The sequence below is a fragment of the Trachurus trachurus genome (genome assembly GCF_905171665.1).
Source record: "Trachurus trachurus genome assembly, chromosome: 19".
Lineage (NCBI taxonomy): Eukaryota > Metazoa > Chordata > Actinopteri > Carangiformes > Carangidae > Trachurus > Trachurus trachurus.
The window spans coordinates 1111681-1130156 of NC_139913.1; the positions used below are offsets into that span (position 1 = coordinate 1111681).

Sequence of the window (18476 nt, forward strand, 5' to 3'; positions counted from 1 at the left end):
GTAAAAATCTGAACTGGAGGGAAAAAAGATCAAAGAGCTACGGAAACGTACTGTATCCACTTTATGATTTTTTGGAGTAATAATTCATTTTTTTTTCTGTTTTTCGGAGTCATTTTTTTGCCGACTCAAAATCCCGCGAGAAGCTCCCACCTGCAAGTAACGTGAGGACGGATTTCAAAATAAAGCTGCTTCATCAGACTGCTCTGGTTTTCTCTGAGGTGGAGTTGTGTAACAACAGGTCGTCTCTTCTCAACATCAATCTGGACTTACAGGGAACACCGTGACAATAAGAAACATGCGTTAAGTTTTTCCTTCCCTACATCAGCCGACAGCGTTTTGGAAGGTGACCTTTATTTTGAAATCCGTCCCAACACGCTCTTCCTGAAGTTTCCATGTAGCACAAAACAAGACCGGGACAGATCGACTGTAGTTTTTGAAGTGGAGCATTTACACATCATGGATCTAATGGATCTAATAGATGTAATAGATCCATGATGAAGTGGAGGTTGACCTGACCGCAGTGGTTAAAGGAATAGTTCACCAAAAAATGAAAGGACCCGACACAAAAACGTCCATAAAGCTACACAACAACCATTTAATATTCCTCCACACTGCTCGTCCACTGCAATCCAAGTGTCCTGAAGGGAGATAGTCCAGAGTTTACTGGAAACAGCCTCATTTAGGAGGAATATTAGAGGGTTTTTGTGTAGTTTTATGGACCTGTAATGTGTCGGGCACGATGCACACGGACTGTTGAGGCTGTAAAAATGTCCTAAATGACGTTGTTTCCAGTAAACTCTGGACTATCTCCCTTCAGGACACTTGGATTGCAGTGGACGAGCAGTGTGGAGGAATATTAAAGGGTTGTTGTGTAGTTTTATGGACGTTTTTGTGTCAGTCCCTATATTAATCTCATATAAAGTTCTGGTTGGACTAGGAACCGGCCTCCCGGGTCTCCAGATGACCTTTGAGGAATAAAAAACTACTCTGGAGTATTCATCATCATGAGGGAGAATTTCATTTTTTTGGTGAACTATTCCTTTAAACATTACTTGAAGGTGGGAGCTTCTCACAGGATTTTGAAATCTCGTTAAGTCAGAAAATAAATTACTCAGAAAAACAGAGCTTTTTTCTTTCAAGTGAATGCAACACGCTACTGTACACTGCTGCTGCTGCTGCTGCACGTGTTTAAATAAAAGAAAGAAACATGAGGACGAAGTACAGAGGGAGGTGTGTGTGTGTGTGTGTGTGTGTGTGTGTGTGTGTGTGTGTGTGTGTGTGTGTGTGTGTGTGTGTGTGTGTGTGCGGTACACAGCGTGCCTCCTCTAAATGTCAGTGTGTTTATCTGTTGTTTGTCCGACAGAGTGAACGACCTCTAGGCTGAAATAGCTGCAGCACCGACACTCACACACACACACTCCTCTCTATTGGTGGAGGAGAGGGGGAGTGTTGCTGAGCAGCAGACGGCCTGTCAATCACAGTTCAGTCATTATACATTCATATTGTAACGAGGAGGAGGAGGAGGAGCAGGAGGAGGAGGAGGAGGAGGAGGAGGAGCAGGAGGAGGAGCAGCCTGTCAGTCAGAGGGACGAAGGCCACAGCGCCGTCTGAACTCTTGTCCTCGCTCGTGGAGCCACTTGTTGGAGACTGTGGAGCAACAGAGAGGAGGAGGGGGGGGGGGGGTTACATCCAAGTTACATCCAAAATATAATACATTACATATTATTAGTTACTGTCATTTGAAAGCAATTAGTTACATTACAATATTACTGTCTCAGAATTGTAATGCGTTACACTACTTTTGAGTTACTTTTGCCAAAATAACAGCAGAAATATGACTGTAAAGTTGAGTTCACTGCAGCTGATAACACATTCAGTGGAGGGTGATGTTGATGGAGCCTCTGCAGCTACTAAAACTACGCTTTGTGGATAATCTACTAAGAGTAACTGCCTAAATAACAGCACATGCAAACTGCAGGATTGAAATGACAGTTTAACGTGCTGTAATCGTGTCCTTCATGGAGAGAGAGAAGGAGAGCAGAGAGCTACATGACCGCAAACACAGAATGAAATTTGATCCAATGAATTAAAGGAGCAAATAAACATATTGTTGATCTACAGTAAAGAAGACACGTGGGAGAATCTGAGAGAAAGTAAATGCGTTGACACCAGCTGTCAATCATCAGACCGGAGGTGCGCTACGGCACAGCGCTATGGCGCAGAGCTCGGGCCACACTCTGGTTTAAAAGCCCGGGCGAGAGGGGATCAAAGACAAGGTGAAAGTAGAGGTGAGGTCTCGGTCCCGGACCCGGAGCTGAGCAGCCAGGTACTGGAGAGGGAGGAAAGGATCGCACCGTCGGCGCTGCACGGCTGCGTAACGGATGTGTGTAAGGAGAAGCAGAGATGAAAGAACTTTTACCACGGCATTAACTCACTCACTCGTGTTAAGGCCCATTTATGCTCAACGTTAACTACGCATACGGATACGGACGGAGCCTTTCGTCCGTACTCTGCGTTCATTTCGTCCATTTTTCGACCGTTTCCACAAAGCTTACGGATACGCACCAAACGGAGCAGTACCACCAGAAACCGTGGGGGCGCTGTTGCCGTCACTACCCGATATGTAGCCTAGATCCAGTGTGAGACAGAAGAAGAAGAAGACACGACGGCTGAACGAGAGAAAAAAATTCTCCTCCTCCAGCTGTGATTAATTTAACGGGCTTACCGACCACCGCATCACATAACGAGTCTGTTTTCTTCTTTTATTTATGATGTACATTATAAGATCTCCTCCGTAGTCGCCATGTTTGTTGTCATAAACGTTTGACTCTGCGCTGCCCCCTAGTGGATGTATTGGATAACATCCATGCCAACGTTAAGGACGCATGAAAGTATGTGAGCACTGACGGTAACAACGTTTGAAACGGACGCGTACAATTACGTCCGTAAGTGGAGCATAAATGAGCCTTTAGCGGCTCCAAGTCGACCTGTCTGGTAGATATGAATTATACTTTCCTTTTGTTTTATGTGTTCTTTTTGTAAACGTGAGAAACCCTCTATTATGTAGCCTACTCTGCTAATGCGCTGATTATCACCTCCTGATCAGACACGGACACAGTCCCCGCGGCCGCGACTGATACGTTTTCACACGTTTTTATGAAAATGCGTTGTAACGCGCGTTACTTAGATTGTAACGGTAAAATATTACCGACATTTTATTTGTAATGCGTTATGTTACCGCGTTACAGCAAACAGTAACACATTAATGTAATTGTGTTGTTTAATTGTAACGCGCTACTCCCAACACTGTTGGCGGGCGACAGGTAGGTTTCTATGGTAACGTGTCACTCACCCCACTTGTTGCCCACCAGGACGGGGCAGGCGGCGTGCCGGGTCCGGTAGTCGCCCTCGCCGCTGGAGAACAGGTTGAACCAGAAGACGGCCGTCCCCTGGAGACACGGAGACACGACGTCATCACTCAGTCAGCTGATGATGAGGTCATCACTCAGTCAGCTGATGATGAGGTCATCACTCAGTCAGCTGATGATGAGGTCATCACTCAGTCAGCTGATGATGAGGTCATCGACTGAACCAAGTGATCGATGTCCTTCAATAAACTTATTGATTAAACCATTGATAACTGCAGCTACATGTGTTTGTGTTAAAGCTCCTTCAAAATAAAGGTAGATGTTTGTGTTAAACTCCTTCAAAATAAAAGGAGATGTTTGTATTGAAGCTCCTTCAAAATAAAGGTCGATGTTTGTATTAAAGCTCCTTCAGAATAAAGGTAGATGTTTGTATTAAAGCTCCTTCAGAATAAAGGTAGATGTTTGTATTAAAGCTCCTTCAAAATAAAGGTAGATGTTTGTATTGAAGCTCCTTCAAAATAAAGGTAGATGTTTGCATTAAAGCTCCTTCAAAATAAAGGTAGATGTTTGTATTGAAGCTCCTTCAAAATAAAGGTAGATGTTTGTATTGAAGCTCCTTCAAAATAAAGGTAGATGTTTGTATTAAAGCACCTTCAAAATAAAGGTAGATGTTTGTATTAAAGCACCTTCAAAATAAAGGTAGATGTTTGTATTAAAGCTCCTTCAAAATAAAGGTAGATGTTTGTATTAAAGCTCCTTCAAAATAAAGGTAGATGTTTGTATTAAAGCTCCTTCAAAATACAGGTAGATGTTTGTGTTAAAGCTCCTTCAAAATAAAGGTAGATGTTTGTATTAAAGCTCCTTCAGAATAAAGGTAGATGTTTGTATTAAAGCTCCTTCAAAATAAAGGTAGATGTTTGTATTAAAGCTCCTTCAGAATAAAGGTAGATGTTTGTGTTAAAGCTCCTTCAAAATAAAGGTTGATGTTTGTGTTAAAGCTCCTTCAAAATAAAGGTAGATGTTTGTGTTAAACTCCTTCAAAATAAAGGTAGATGTTTGTGTTAAAGCTCCTTCAAAATAAAGGTAGATGTTTGTGTTAAAGCTCCTTCAGAATAAAGGTAGATGTTTGTATTAAAGCTCCTTCAAAATAAAGGTAGATGTTGTATTAAAGCTCCTTCAAAATAAAGGCAGATGTTTGTAGTAAAGCTCCTTCAAAATAAAGGTAGATGTTTGTATTAAAGCTCCTTCAAAATAAAGGTAGATGTGTGTATTAAAGCTCCTTCAAAATAAAGGTATATGTTTGCGTTAAAGCTCCTTCAAAATAAAGGTAGATGTGTGTATTAAAGCTCCTTCAAAATAAAGGTAGATGTTTGCGTTAAAGCTCCTTCAAAATAAAGGTAGATGTTTGTATTAAAGCTCCTTCAAAATAAAAGGAGATGTTTGTATTGAAGCTCCTTCAAAATAAAGGTAGATGTTTGTATTAAAGCTCCTTCAGAATAAAGGTAGATGTTTGTATTAAAGCTCCTTCAAAATAAAGGTAGATGTTTGTGTTAAAGCTCCTTCAAAATAAAGGTAGATGTTTGTATTAAAGCTCCTTCAGAATAAAGGTAGATGTTTGTATTAAAGCTCCTTCAAAATAAAGGTAGATGTTTGTGTTAAACTCCTTCAAAATAAAGGTAGATGTTTGTGTTAAAGCTCCTTCAAAATAAAGGTAGATGTTTGTGTTAAAGCTCCTTCAGAATAAAGGTAGATGTTTGTATTAAAGCTCCTTCAAAATAAAGGTAGATGTTGTATTAAAGCTCCTTCAAAATAAAGGCAGATGTTTGTAGTAAAGCTCCTTCAAAATAAAGGTAGATGTTTGTATTAAAGCTCCTTCAAAATAAAGGTAGATGTGTGTATTAAAGCTCCTTCAAAATAAAGGTAGATGTTTGCGTTAAAGCTCCTTCAAAATAAAGGTAGATGTGTGTATTAAAGCTCCTTCAAAATAAAGGTAGATGTTTGCGTTAAAGCTCCTTCAAAATAAAGGTAGATGTTTGTATTAAAGCTCCTTCAAAATAAAAGGAGATGTTTGTATTGAAGCTCCTTCAAAATAAAGGTAGATGTTTGTATTAAAGCTCCTTCAGAATAAAGGTAGATGTTTGTGTTAAAGCTCCTTCAAAATAAAGGTAGATGTTTGTGTTAAACTCCTTCAGAATAAAGGTAGATGTTTGTATTAAAGCTCCTTCAGAATAAAGGTAGATGTTTGTATTAAAGCTCCTTCAGAATAAAGGTAGATGTTAGTGTGTTTTTTCTCTCTCTGACCTTCTTGGGCCAAACAACAGCTCTGATGTCAGTGAAGACTGTAGCGCCCCCTGCCTGCACGTCACTCATCTGCAGAGAGGAGAGAGAGAGAGAGAGAGAGAGAGTCAGTCTGAGCTGCAGCTGGTTGATGATGATGTCACTCAGAGGGGGCGGGGCTTACTGACATAGAGCAGCCAGGTGGCGATTCTGTTTCCTGTCCCGAGCTCCTCGAAGGCGTCTGGTTCGTCTTTCTGTGGACACACACACACACACACACACACACACACACACACACACACACACACACACACACACACACACACACACACACACACACACACACACAGCTGTTTATCATCATCATAACCCCTCCCCTTCCTAAAGATGAACTTTCATTTCCTCTTAGCGTCTATAGTGTCTTCTAGTGTCTACATCGTCTTCCCACTTCTGCCCGAGTGTAGCTTAAAGGTATAGTACGTAGGTCTTCCCCCCATCTAGTGGTGCGGTTGCATATCTTATATGCAACCTTATGTGTTTGTAACGACTTGTAACAACTCATTCTAAGGAACCAGAAAGCTTTCATTTGTAGCAGCTGTGATTCACCTTCAGTCAAATACGGATTTATGAAAGACAGGTTTGATTTTTGATAATAAAAAGACAAATAAGTTACAGACTGGGCCTTTAACAAGCTGTTGTTCTCTGTATACCCGAGCAGCTCACATTCATCATCATTGTTTACAAACAGTAAATGTGTCTATTTACCCGTCCAAAGTCAAAATGAGGCTCGTACTGTCCCCCGACGCCGTAGTTCGCCACCTGAACACACACACACACACACACACACACACACACACACACACACACACACACACACAGTAACATTAGAGATGTGAGAGTTTTCCTCTGCAGCGTGTTGAGCCCTCCGAGCCACCGTAGCTCCGCCTCTCACCTGCAGGTCCTCGGCCGTGCTCACGTCCAGACCCGTCACCGCCCCGATCCTCCGGTTGATCCGCTCCACCACCGGGTGCTCCGAGGCCCCGAGCCAGGCGCTGAGGACAGAGGAGAGACACTGAGGGACAGCTGGGGTCAGAGGTCAGAGGTCAGGGGTCAGAGGGTCGGGGGACAGGAAGCATAGATATAGGACGAATCTCCTTGTTGTTTACAACTACTTCCTGGTAGAAAACCAGCATGAGAACAATAGTGACGGACGAGAGTTTCACTATATTTATCTACTTTTTCATGTCACTATATCACCGTTTAGACTAATCTGATGTTTGTAAAGTTTATAAAACCAATGATTGGACAAACATTACTATTTCTGTGTTCACATTTTTGTAATTAGTCATGGTTATCATAGATTAGCCGGGCTAACGGTTAGCTACCTGTTTAACTTTAATAACTCAGTGACTCAATAAACGCTCCATGAACAAATATTTTCTCCAGCGGATATCTGAGTTCCAACATGACTGAGCTAACTGGAGTAGTTTCATGTCGTGTCCCACAACGGGAGGGTTTTAACAGCTGACGTCCTGCTGTTAGCTTAGCTACCGCCGTTAGCTTAGCTACCGTTAGCTGTCCCTGTCAGCTGAGCCACTGATGCTTTCTAGACACTGTGATTCCCCCAAACTGAATAAATACAACACATAGCAACACAAAACACACACACAGAAATAATAATGTTTCTTCAATCATTTCAGATTTGTCTAAACGGTGATAGGGCGTGAAAAATATGCTATATAGCTAAACTCTCGTTCGTTACTATTGATCTCATTCAAATTACAGCTGGTTTTCTACCAGGAAGTAGAATGTAAACAACAAGGAGATTCGGTCTATATATACTGACTAGATGCTGCGTTCCCAGGCAGCTCTATTGAGTGGAATGCGTCAACGCGGCGGCCATCTTGGTGAGGGGGAAGTCGTGTCTACTTCCTGCATCAGACGTCTATCAACCATTAACATCACCATAACTCACTGGATATTCAACCCATTTTCAAGCCGTTTGGTTTATTATAAATGTCAGACACATATTTATGATACAACAACAACAACAAAAATGTTCGAAAATGTTTTATAATTTCTTTTTTAATGTATTAAACAAACACTTACATACTCGTAACCCCGGACCAAGATGGCCGCCGTGTTGACGTACGCTGAGAAGCAGAAGGCGCCATCTAGTCAGTATATAAATCTATAGACAGGAAGCAGGTAGATAGTCCAGCTGCTCTGACCTCTTAGACTCTGTACTGGGCCGTGGTCAGACAGACAGACAGACAGTGTGGGGGGGGGGGGGGGGGGCAGGTGTGCTGAGGCCCCCCCCCCAGTGGGCGGAGTCTTACCTCTTGCTGATGCGGTAGTGGGCCGTCTCCAGAACGCCGGTGACGGGGTTGGAGATGGTGGCTCGCCGCAGCTGTGGAGCCAATCAGCCGACAGTTACAGAGAGGCACACGGCCCCGCCCCCCCCCCCAACTGACTGAGGGGGGGGGGGGGGGGGGGGGGGGGGTGAGGAGGGGTGAGGAGGGGTGAGGGGGGAGTGGGGGGGACTAACAGGACTCTACACTCACCCGGGGTTTGGCGAGCTCCTTGACCTTCTCCATCTCTCTGTCCGACACAATGTCGTGGTAACGGACGATGCGGGGGCGGTCCCACTCGTCCTCCTGCTTCACCGGACCGATCACGTACCGCGGGTGGCGGTTGTTGTCGTGGTAACGGCAGAAGAGGCGGCTCTGCCTGCGAGGAGTCTGACAGGAGGAGGAGAAGATAAGTATGTGTGTAACCATGGTTATAGAGCTGGGCGGTATGACCAAAAATTTATATCACGGTATTTTTCATAATTATATCGGTTTCACGGTATTTGACGGTATTTTTTTTTTCATGCATGACTGGGTGTTAACCCCATTTTCTAATAATTTAGAGAATAATTACTACAGTAAATTGGCTTAGAATGACCTATTTTACTGTCACGAGGAGTGAATATTGTCGAAGAACATTAGTATCCAGACTAGTATTAACATGGGTTTGAATGGTCCCACAAAATGCTGCTGTTCACAAAGAGGTGGCAGTGGCACTCATAACTGTAATGAGGTGAAGGAATCAGAATGCATGACTGTTGCAGTCAAAATACAGAAGCCTCTATTAATATAATACAGACTAAAAAAATAATCAACTTGATTATATATAAAGATTTTTGCACGTGAGAATGATCATCAATCTAAAATGCTATCTAATAAATATCTGTTCTCAAAATGAATTCATGACATCAAGTAAACATTTCTTCACACACACAAAAAGCCCAGACAGTAGGGCTACTGCTTTGCAAGTCAGTTGTCCTGCAACACGGTGGCATGGGGGGACTGTGCTCAGTCATAGGTGTGGCTTCAGATCATAACAACAGTTATGGGCTCAGAGCAGAGCAGAGTGACTGACAGACCCGTGTTTCAGACCAAACACTCTATAGAAGTGATTGCTGTCGGAAGATACAACTATTTAAGACTTATATTAACACAAACATTCACCTTACTTCTGCTTTAATGTGAATAAAAATGTGTGTGTGTGTGTGTGTGTGTGTGTGTGTGTGTGTGTGTGTGTGTGTGTGTGTGTGTGTGTGTGTGTGTCCTCACCATCCTGACTCCCTCTCCTCGACACAGCTCCTCGTAGCTCCTCCTCTCGGGCAGGTAGTCGTCAGGTCGCCTCCCCCCGCTCTCCCCCCTCCTCCCCCTCTCCTCCTCCTCCTCCTCCTCCTGCTCCTCCCTCCTCTGTTTGCTCAGCTGATACTCAAAGTACTTCAGGTTCCCGTTGGCTCGTTGGTGCGTCGCATCTGAACAGCAACAACAGTTGAGTGTAATAAATCAAATGAAACTTCGATTCATACCCAGGGGGCAAAATCCCAGTTTTTTGGAAAACGGACACAGAGCGTTGTAAAAGGTTTGACACCAGAAATGATCTGTAGGAACTTGAAGGATTAAAACCTGGTGGACAACCCGGTCAACTAGCTGCTGGAAAGATACAGGGGACCAAACCCCTTTCTGGGGTCATTTTGCTGGTGAAATTATGTAAATGCAAATATTTAGCTACTACAATGGCATAAATAGTCATACAACTCTAACATTTGGCAGAGAGTATCTTGACACATAGGGGGAGGCAGGAAAAAAAGATTCTGGGGTTTGTTGCAACTCGATTTTAAGATATCACCCTCAACATCCCAAAAAAGACAAAAAAAAGTACTGTTCGCCTGACAAATTTTAATCCTTGAAGTTCCTAGATATCATTTCTGCTGTCAAACCTTTTACAACGCTCTGTGTCCGTTTTTTTTGCTTTGCCCCCTGGGTATCAGGTGTGTGTGTGTGTGTGTGTGTGTGTGTGTGTGTGTGTGTGTGTGCGGACCCAGCTGCAGCAGCCTCCTGGTGTAGCGCAGCGCCCCCTGCAGCGCCCCCTGCTGGTAGACGGAGTAGCTGAGGTAGTCCAGGATGGTGACGGCGTCCACGGCGCTGGACGTGTCCCCCCGGTCCAGCTGCTTCAGGGCCTGGACCATCCACAGCTCCGTGTGGTAGTAGTCGGCCTCCGAGTACGCCACCTTCCCCAGGTCGAAGCAGTCCTCCACCGTCAGCGCCGCCTGGTGGACGGGGCCGGGGGACGCGCCTGACGGGACGGAGAGGAGGAGGATCAGACTGCTGATCCAGTCAGCTGCACTAACAAACTACTTTGCATAATGTTACTATGGTGTTACCTTCATAGAAAAGTACATGATTAAAATTATTCATAATTTTAAAGGTCCAGTGTGTAAAATGGGGGGAAAACGATGACATCTAGGGCCTGTCCCAATTCTCCCCCTAGCCCTAAATATTTGCCCTAACCCTATATATATTTTTTTAAAGTATATTTTTTGGTGTTTTTGCCTTTATTGGATAGCACATAGTGAGATAGACAGGGAAGGGGGAGGCAGAGAGAGGAGGAATGACATGCAGGAAAGGTCTGCCCAATGCAGGATTCGAACTGGGGATGCCTGCGTCGAGGACTGTAGCCTCTACATGGGGCGGCCGCCTCAACCACTGCGCCACGCACCGCCCCTCCCTAACCCTATATTTTGCGCGTTCTCGTGTAGGGGTAGGGTGTCCCATTACTCTAGGGAGCAAGGGGAAGTGCCATTTTGCCCTTAAAATCAGCCCTCAAAATGTAGTGAGGTCCGATGCTTAAAACTAAGTGGAAAATGAAATTACCCGTTGTCACGCTCGATCGCCGTTTAGACAAATCTGAAATGCTTGAAGATCATTACTATTTCTCTCTCTGTGTGTTTTGTGTCACTATGTGTGGTATTTATTGGGGGAATCACAGTGTCGCATCAGTGGCTGCAGCTGACAGGGACAGCTAACGGCGGCAGCTAAGCTAACGGTGGTAGCAAAACTAACAGCGGTAGCTAAGCTAACGGCGGTAGCTAAGCTAACGGTGGTAGCATCAGGACGTCAGCTGTTAAAACCCTCCCGTTGTGGGACACCACATGAAACTACTCCAGTTAGCTCAGTCATGTTGGAACTCAGATATCCGCTGGAGAAAATATTTTTTCATGGAGCGTTTATTGAGTCACTGAGTTATTAAAGTTAAACAGGTAGCTAACCGTTAGCCCTGCTAATCTATGATAACCATGACTAATTACAAAAATTGTTTAGACTGAGATAAACAAACACAGCCAACGCAACAGGCAACACAACAGCTGGAACCGCCGACATTTTTCCTGAATGAAAATAGTAGCACGCTCCACCGGTATAATTGTAAACATGTGACGTATGTTAACACGTTCGCTACGTTCACTACACTAGTGGTGTCCCGTTTCCATAGGGAAAGATTTTCTGCCACTTTCCCTCAACGAGGGGAATTTACGGTTGAGGGCACTCAGAACCAAGTGGAAGATTTAAGGGAGAAATGGGACAGGGCCTTATATTAGTGTTTAGATTCTAGATCGCAGCGTGGGGTTGTTTGTTGTTTATTACACTGTACTTTGCAATTTAAGTTAATTATTTTCTTCTACATTCGTATCAGAGTGTTTTTGTTTGGTCATTTTGGTTTGTATATGTGAAATGTTACCACTTTTTCTAGAGTTTTTTTTTTTTAACCTTATTTCTGGAATTTTTTTTACTCATTTTTTTTTTTTTAAGGGCTTGTTGATAGGTGGGCGGGGCTTGTTGTGTAGATAGTGGGCGGGGCTTGTCTGTGAGTGGGCGGGGCTTGTAGCTGGGTGGGCGGGGCTTACCAGGCAGCTCCCCGGTGGAGATGGTGTGTGTGTCCAGCTGGTACGTGTCCTGCAGCCTCATCAGGGCCTTGGCTGCTCCGGTCTGGTCCTCGTCGTTGGGGAAGTGCTGTCGCTGGACGGTGAGGTTAGAGATGAACACTGACACACACACACACACGGGTTAGGGTTAGTAGATAATAAATATGGATGTAAATACTCTGTGTGTGTGTGTGTGTGTGTGTGTGTACCATCAGACATGTCGGTCAGCACCAGACTCTCCAGCTCGCCCCACTCCGTGTTGAGTCTCTTCATCAGCTTGAAGGCGTTGACGGGATGACCCAGGAAACCTTCAGGGTCCTGAGTGGCTGCAGCCGACAGCACGTCCAGCTTCTCAGCCCACCTACACACACACACACACACACACACACACACACACACACACACACACACACACACACACACACACACACACACACACACACACACACACACACACACACACACACACACACACACACACACACACACACACACACACGCGCGCACACGCACACGGGATGATAACAGGAACTAGTTAGAGAGGCGTAGGGATATGACAGCACCATCTACTGACCAAGATGGGAACTACAACAACAGAGGAATAATTCCTGGGGCCTGTTGTTCGAAAGTAGAATAAAGAAATCCAGGATAAGTGGAAAAGCCAGGTTGGACAAAGTCTCACAAGTTCATCCTGGTTTAGTTGGTTGTTGGAACGCCGAGCCAGGCTGAGGAGGGGCAGCTTTGTCAAGCCAGGGCTGCGTTCCAAAAACAGGTTGAGTTTCCCTCGCTCACTTGCCCTCAGCCGTTGCTATGACGTCACACGGAGGCCACTTGGAGAGTGGAGGGAAAGTGGGCGGGGGAGGAGTAGAAGAGGTAAATGGAACGCACCTGCCCTCGTTCACTAACAGCCGGGACAAACACTGGTCGACCACATGTCATAGGTGTAGCGCTGTACTGCCTCTTAAGGAGGGGGGGGGGGGGGGTGGGGGGGATTGGCCGGTTTACGGTGAAAATTCAATAGGCTACTCTATAATATCAATATATACTACTCTTTCTCTCTATCTGTCACTGATGATGAGCTCTGCTTCATCAAACCAATCCTGATTAAAATGCCTTATTCAACTACATCAACTCAGGCACAGCAACTATGTGAATATGAAACGTCAGATTAAAAAGGCTCTTTAGACACGTTTTTTTTGTGACAAATAAGTTTGCCTATTATCTATCTCTACTAGCCTACCACTTTGTAAATTGTTTGTTCTGACATGTCACTGCTAAACTAGTTTATTGAATTGAATATTTACTGACCCCTTTCATTTATTTTCTTCTTTGGTGGTAAACACACAACTGGTGCTTGAGGTTCATTATCGCCACCGCATGGACGTATTTTTCGTGCACCACTGCAATGCATTGTGGGTGATATACAGCTCTGGAGTGACCATCGATGTTGACTTGATCACTCAGCCCTCAAGGGTCGATCTCACCAAGTTCACTTCAGCTGTTTAGAGAAATGGAACAGCCCTTATGATGGCGGCGGGGATTCCCCCGAGGGCAAGTGCTGAGGGCAAGTGCTGAGGGCAAGTGAGCGAGGGCGACTCAACACGCTTTTGGAACGCAGCCCAGGTGTAACTAATTCTCTCGTCAGTAGACCACAGAGATTGATCACAGATTCACCGATGAGAGGACAGGTGTGGCCACTTTCCTCCAATCAACAGCGGATCTTAATGCTGATGTCAGGGGACACACCTCTCTTAAAAAAAAAAGAAAAAAAAAGCTCCACTGCTGTCGTAAAGCTCAGAGAGAGCACGGTGGACAACTGCGGACTGATTTAATAATCCAAAACTATAATCACAACTCAAGTTCCTTTCACAAATTAACAGTTGTGCACCTTGCCGTAATGATGAGCAGTGGAAGATGATTAATTGCACAAATCTGAAGTAAAGTTTACAGCACATGGCCAAATGTGCAACAGGTGAAAATTAATTAAATATTAGAACATTATGCTGTTTGGTGCTTCAATAAATTGCCGATAACAATGATGACGAGGTCTATATCTCACTCAATTTTATTCTTATTTTCTTACCTCAACCAATATTTAGGCCAATATAATGGTAACATATTTTATGAAAATAATTTTGAAGGCCCAATTATGAAAAAAAAAAAAATATTGTAAATGTTTCATGTTTTTTGATTATTGTTAATGCATTTTATTTGTTTATAATTCAGGCCAATATGTACATAAGAACATGTATGAAACACATTGATTTCTGATCAGAGTGACTGCTGACTTCACAGATAAAGACAACAGAATCAACTAAGCCTGGCTGTTATTATGGTCTGGAGCAGGCTAGCTGCAGAGAATAAATCACCATAGTAACTTGACCAGGATAAAGGTATCCAGCTTTCGAACAACCGACTTGAGGCTAAATTCAGCAGGATAACCAACATATCCCGGCTTAATCCCTTATCGAGGTTTACAACAACAGGCCCCTGCAGTCGGTTGCTAATGTTTGTTTCATCTCTACCGTCACTAAACAGTTTCAGACTAATTGTGATGTTAGATAAACGACTTGTAGCTTCTAACAGGGAGAGTGGAGGCTGGAAATCAAACCTGCGATCAGAGCCTCTGACCCGCTGTCACAGCTCTCAGCTCTCTGGCTTTTACACAATGGGTTTGTAACAAAATTAAAAAGTATGAAGGGAAAGCTTGAGATGGGTTCAAGAGGGAAAGGTTTTTTGTTTTTAGAATTTTTAAACTTTTTTTAAAGAAATTATTATTATTTGAAATGTTACGACTTTTTCTAGAATTATTTTAAAACTTTTTTTTTTTTTTTTTGAAATTTTACCACTTTTTTCTTTTAAATCCCCTAATAGAGGGTATGCACATGACGTCACGGTACTCGGAAGTCGCTGTGGAACGTCCACTGAGTGGCAAAAAGACGAGTGGCAGAGCCGCCAAAGTTTAAAAACGAGCAGGTAACGAAGCGATTTCCTCCGAGCCCACACAAGTCTGACATGTCTAGCTTTGCCAGCATGTAAAGCAGCAGCATGACCTCACAGAGCTGCTAGAAATCTAGAGGATACGTCTCACTTTGACCGAGTTACATTCAAGAACCTGTTCTCAATGACGGAAAGTAAATTCACTGGAGCGGTCATTTTTTTCGATCGATCAGCTGTGTTTACAGTTTCAGGTGTCGTAGTTATGATGTTTAGACAGATAAATCAGTCCTCTAACACATCCTACAGTTTGACTGGTCAGAGTTTTTCAGAATAAAAGCAGCTCGTGTTTTAGTGTCGGGAGTCACAGTCAGGACGACAGTAAGCTGTAATCTCGTCCCTCTGCACAGTAACAGCAGCCTGTCAGTCACTCTGCAGGTCCCGCGGTCACTCTGTGTGTTACAGGAAGTGTCCGTGGAGCAGACGGTTTTGGGGAGCTGGTTGTCGATTCCTTTTGACATCAATTTGTTTTGATATAAGATATTTTATCCAGTTTATGAGTCCACCGCTATCCGCCAGCATGTTGAGGGGCGCTTGTTTTGCCACTCAGTCCGATCGAACGGGGCGTTGCCGAGGGCAACGTGACGTAAACGCATACCCTCTATTTGAACGTACATCAACTAAAAAAGTAACGTTCCTCAGTCTCAGAACAAATGGCCTATTTGTGTGTTTCTGGGGGTCTGTGGTCTAATTTGTATTAATTCAGGGTCCTTGATGTAAAAAAGTTTGAGATTAGAACCACTGCTTTAAACTTCCTTGTGATGTCAGGACGACGACTCTGGGATGTTTTGATGAGGAGATTTTCAAGCAAAACTAAAAAGTGTGACAACCAACCCGTTCTCTCCTAATCCATCGACCCACTGATTGGTTATCAGAGGCTTCTACTGGACGGCACCAACAGGAAGTCATTGTCTGACTCGACCGTTCAAGATTTCTTAAAGGGATAGTTCAACATTTTGGCAAATTGTCCCATCACCATAATCCCTATAGTCATAGCAGTAGGTTCGTTACCTTTATTTGTCGGTGCAAGCTGTTTTTAGAACGGCGGAGCGAAGCAGCAGGCTGCTCAGAGCTACACTACGGAGGCTCATTATGGGATTTCTTGGTTTCCCTGCATCAAACTCATCAAATACACAACCCAACAACTCCAAAAGGCTGTCGTGGACAAGTTGTGAGCTGCACATTCACCACGCTATGAGATAATAATGGAATGTTACGAAATGGAGCCGTTTTCGAGGCAAATACAGGGTAAATACAGAGTCTGCTTGATGAAAAACTGTCCCTGAACGCAACGCGCGTCAGCGGTTTTGCATGAATTTCCCTCTAAAACAGCTCAGTCTCGTAACGTTCCGTTATTATCTCATAGCGTGGTGAATGTGCAGCTCACAACTTGTCCACGACAGCCTTATGGAGTTGTTGGGTTGTGTATTTGATGAGTTTGATGAGGGAAACCAAGAAATTCCTTTAGCCTCCATAGCGTAGCTCTGAGCAGCCTGCTGCTTCGCTCCGCCGTTCTAAAAATAGCTTACACCGACAATTAAAGGTAATGAACCTACTGCTATGACTATAGGGATTATGGCAATGGGACAATTTGCCAAAATGTTGAACTATCCCTTTAAATGATTTGATTCAGACTGAGTATCATTGTGTTTCTGTGTGTTTGTGTCTGTCACCTCTTGATCTGCTCCAGCTTGTCCTCCTCTGCTCTGATGTAGTCCTTCAGAGACGAGACCAGGTCCTTCTCCGTGAACAGCAGGTCGGTCATCTGGCCTGAGACACACACACACACACACACACACACACACACACACACACACACACACACACACACACACACACACACACACACACACACACACACACACAGTGACTGACTTGGTTCTGGTTCTGGTTCTGCAGTGAAACTGGACCTGAGGATGAACTCAACTTACCGATGGAGGTGAAGAAGTCGTTGTGAGCCGAGGAGGAGGAGGAGGAGGAGGAGGAGGAGGAGAGGAGGAGACAGGGGAGGAGCAGGGACCAGAGGACGGACGCCATCCAGCCTGGAGGAGAGACACAGACACAGAGAATAAAAATTATCATTAATCATTCAAAAGATTTATATTTAGAATTCTGGGAAAAGAAAAGAGAAACTCAAAGCAGACTAAACTGTTATTTAAAGCAGAAGTAAGCGATCCGGTGGTTTTGGCTAATGCTGCGTTCCAGGCAGGCTTTTGAAACCGTAAATTACAGCTTCAAGTCACAACTTACGACTTTGTAGCGTTCCAGGCAACCCACTCGTGTTTCTCCGACCTGTTTTACCTGTGAAAGTCACTATAACGGCCACTCGTAACTTCTGACCCGTGAAGTCGTACCAGATCGAATTACGAGTTACGAGTTGCCCTGAACGCACCATAACGTCTTGTCAGCCGATGGAGTTAGCAGCCCCCGCCCTCGTCATGGATCTATTGGTCCTCGTCCCTACGTCACCACATTCAGGCGCATCCCTTGGCTGCACACACAGAGAGGACTGCCCCTTTATGCCGTTCTCTCTCCTCATTGGATAAAGGTTGTAGGATACAAGGAAAGTTTTCTCCTGGGCTCAGAGCAGAGCAGAGTGACTGACAGACCCGTGTTTCAGACCAAACACTCTATAGAAGTGATTGCTGTCGGAAGATACAACTATTTAAGACTTAGATTAACACAAACATTCACCTTACTTCTGCTTTAAGATATATATTTCAAATGTCACGTTCCCCTAGGGGTACGTGAGATGGGTTCCCCCATTTGAGAAACACTGTTAGATTATTATAGATCTGATGGTTTTAGGTTTTAACAGGTTTTAACTGTTTGTTTATGTTTCACTTCACTTGTAAAAACTTTATTTAAACGCTGCAACACGACAGTCTGTCCCTCAGTGACCTGTCTGTCTCTGATGTAACGTCCTGCTGGAGTAACGTTACTCTGCTGTAACGTTACTCCAGCAGCTGACCGTGTTGTGGTCTCAGAAGCTTCTAGACTCACCGGCCTCAGCAGCAGCAGCAGCAGCAGCAGCAACGGGCTCTGTATGGACCGGGTTCGATGCCGCGGAGAGACAACACCACTTCCCACACAGCTCCGTTTGTTGTGTTGTTGTAGTTGTTGTTATTATTGTTGTTGTTGTATTGATCCAGAGTCCGACAGCAGCGACGGAACCACAACAAAGTGTTTCTGCTGCTGCTGCTCCAGTAGCAGCGCAGCGCAGCGCAGCGCAGCGCCCCCTGTGGACCGGAGGAGAACAGACGACATTACAACTGACCAGTAATAAACTGTCTAAACAATGATCTATCTTTCAAAATTATACAAAAAATATATCCAGCAAAAAAAAAAAACATTAGAAAGATTTAAACTTGATATTGAATACTCTTGTGATTTCTGTGACTTGTATGATAGATAGATAGATAGATAGATGGATAGATAGATAGATAGATAGATAGATAGATAGATAGATAGATAGATAGATAGATAGATAGATAGATAGATAGATGGATGGATGGATGGATGGATGGATGGATGGATGGATGGATGGATGGACGGACGGACGGACGGACGGA

The 18476-nt window shown here is 44.1% G+C and overlaps 1 protein-coding gene across 2 annotated transcripts; it reads right to left on the minus strand.

Moving 5' to 3' along the window:
* Nucleotides 1–1134: 1134 nt before the first annotated feature.
* LOC311002847 (prolyl 4-hydroxylase subunit alpha-1-like) lies at nt 1135–17930 on the minus strand. 2 transcript variants are annotated; one of them, XM_083994400.1, is made up of 15 exons: nt 17908–17930; nt 16836–16946; nt 16578–16674; nt 12117–12268; nt 11890–12027; nt 10029–10283; nt 9266–9462; nt 8210–8386; nt 7985–8055; nt 6598–6697; nt 6411–6464; nt 5834–5899; nt 5670–5738; nt 3353–3449; nt 1135–1647 (listed from the first exon to the last, which is right to left on the minus strand). In XM_083994400.1, exons 2-15 carry the CDS (start codon nt 16939–16941, stop codon nt 1577–1579), a joined length of 1650 nt encoding a protein of 549 aa, XP_083850526.1. In that variant the 5' UTR covers nt 16942–16946; nt 17908–17930; the 3' UTR covers nt 1135–1576. The 2 variants fall into 2 exon arrangements, with proteins under 2 accessions (XP_083850526.1, XP_083850527.1); XM_083994401.1 differs by lacking the exon at nt 17908–17930 and adding an exon at nt 17297–17330.
* Nucleotides 17931–18476: the final 546 nt, after the last annotated feature.

Bases quoted from the DNA above. Each gene is read 5' to 3' on its own strand.
- LOC311002847 (XM_083994400.1), bottom strand. From the start codon at position 16,941: ATGGCGTCCGTCCTCTGGTCCCTGCTCCTCCCCTGTCTCCTCCTCTCC. The intron at 8,387-9,265 runs GTGAGGACACAC...TCCTCCTGTCAG, and splicing joins GAGGAGAGGGAGTCAGGATG to ACTCCTCGCAGGCAGAGCCG. The intron at 3,450-5,669 runs GTCAGAGAGAGA...CCGTGTCTCCAG, and splicing joins CTGTTGTTTGGCCCAAGAAG to GGGACGGCCGTCTTCTGGTT.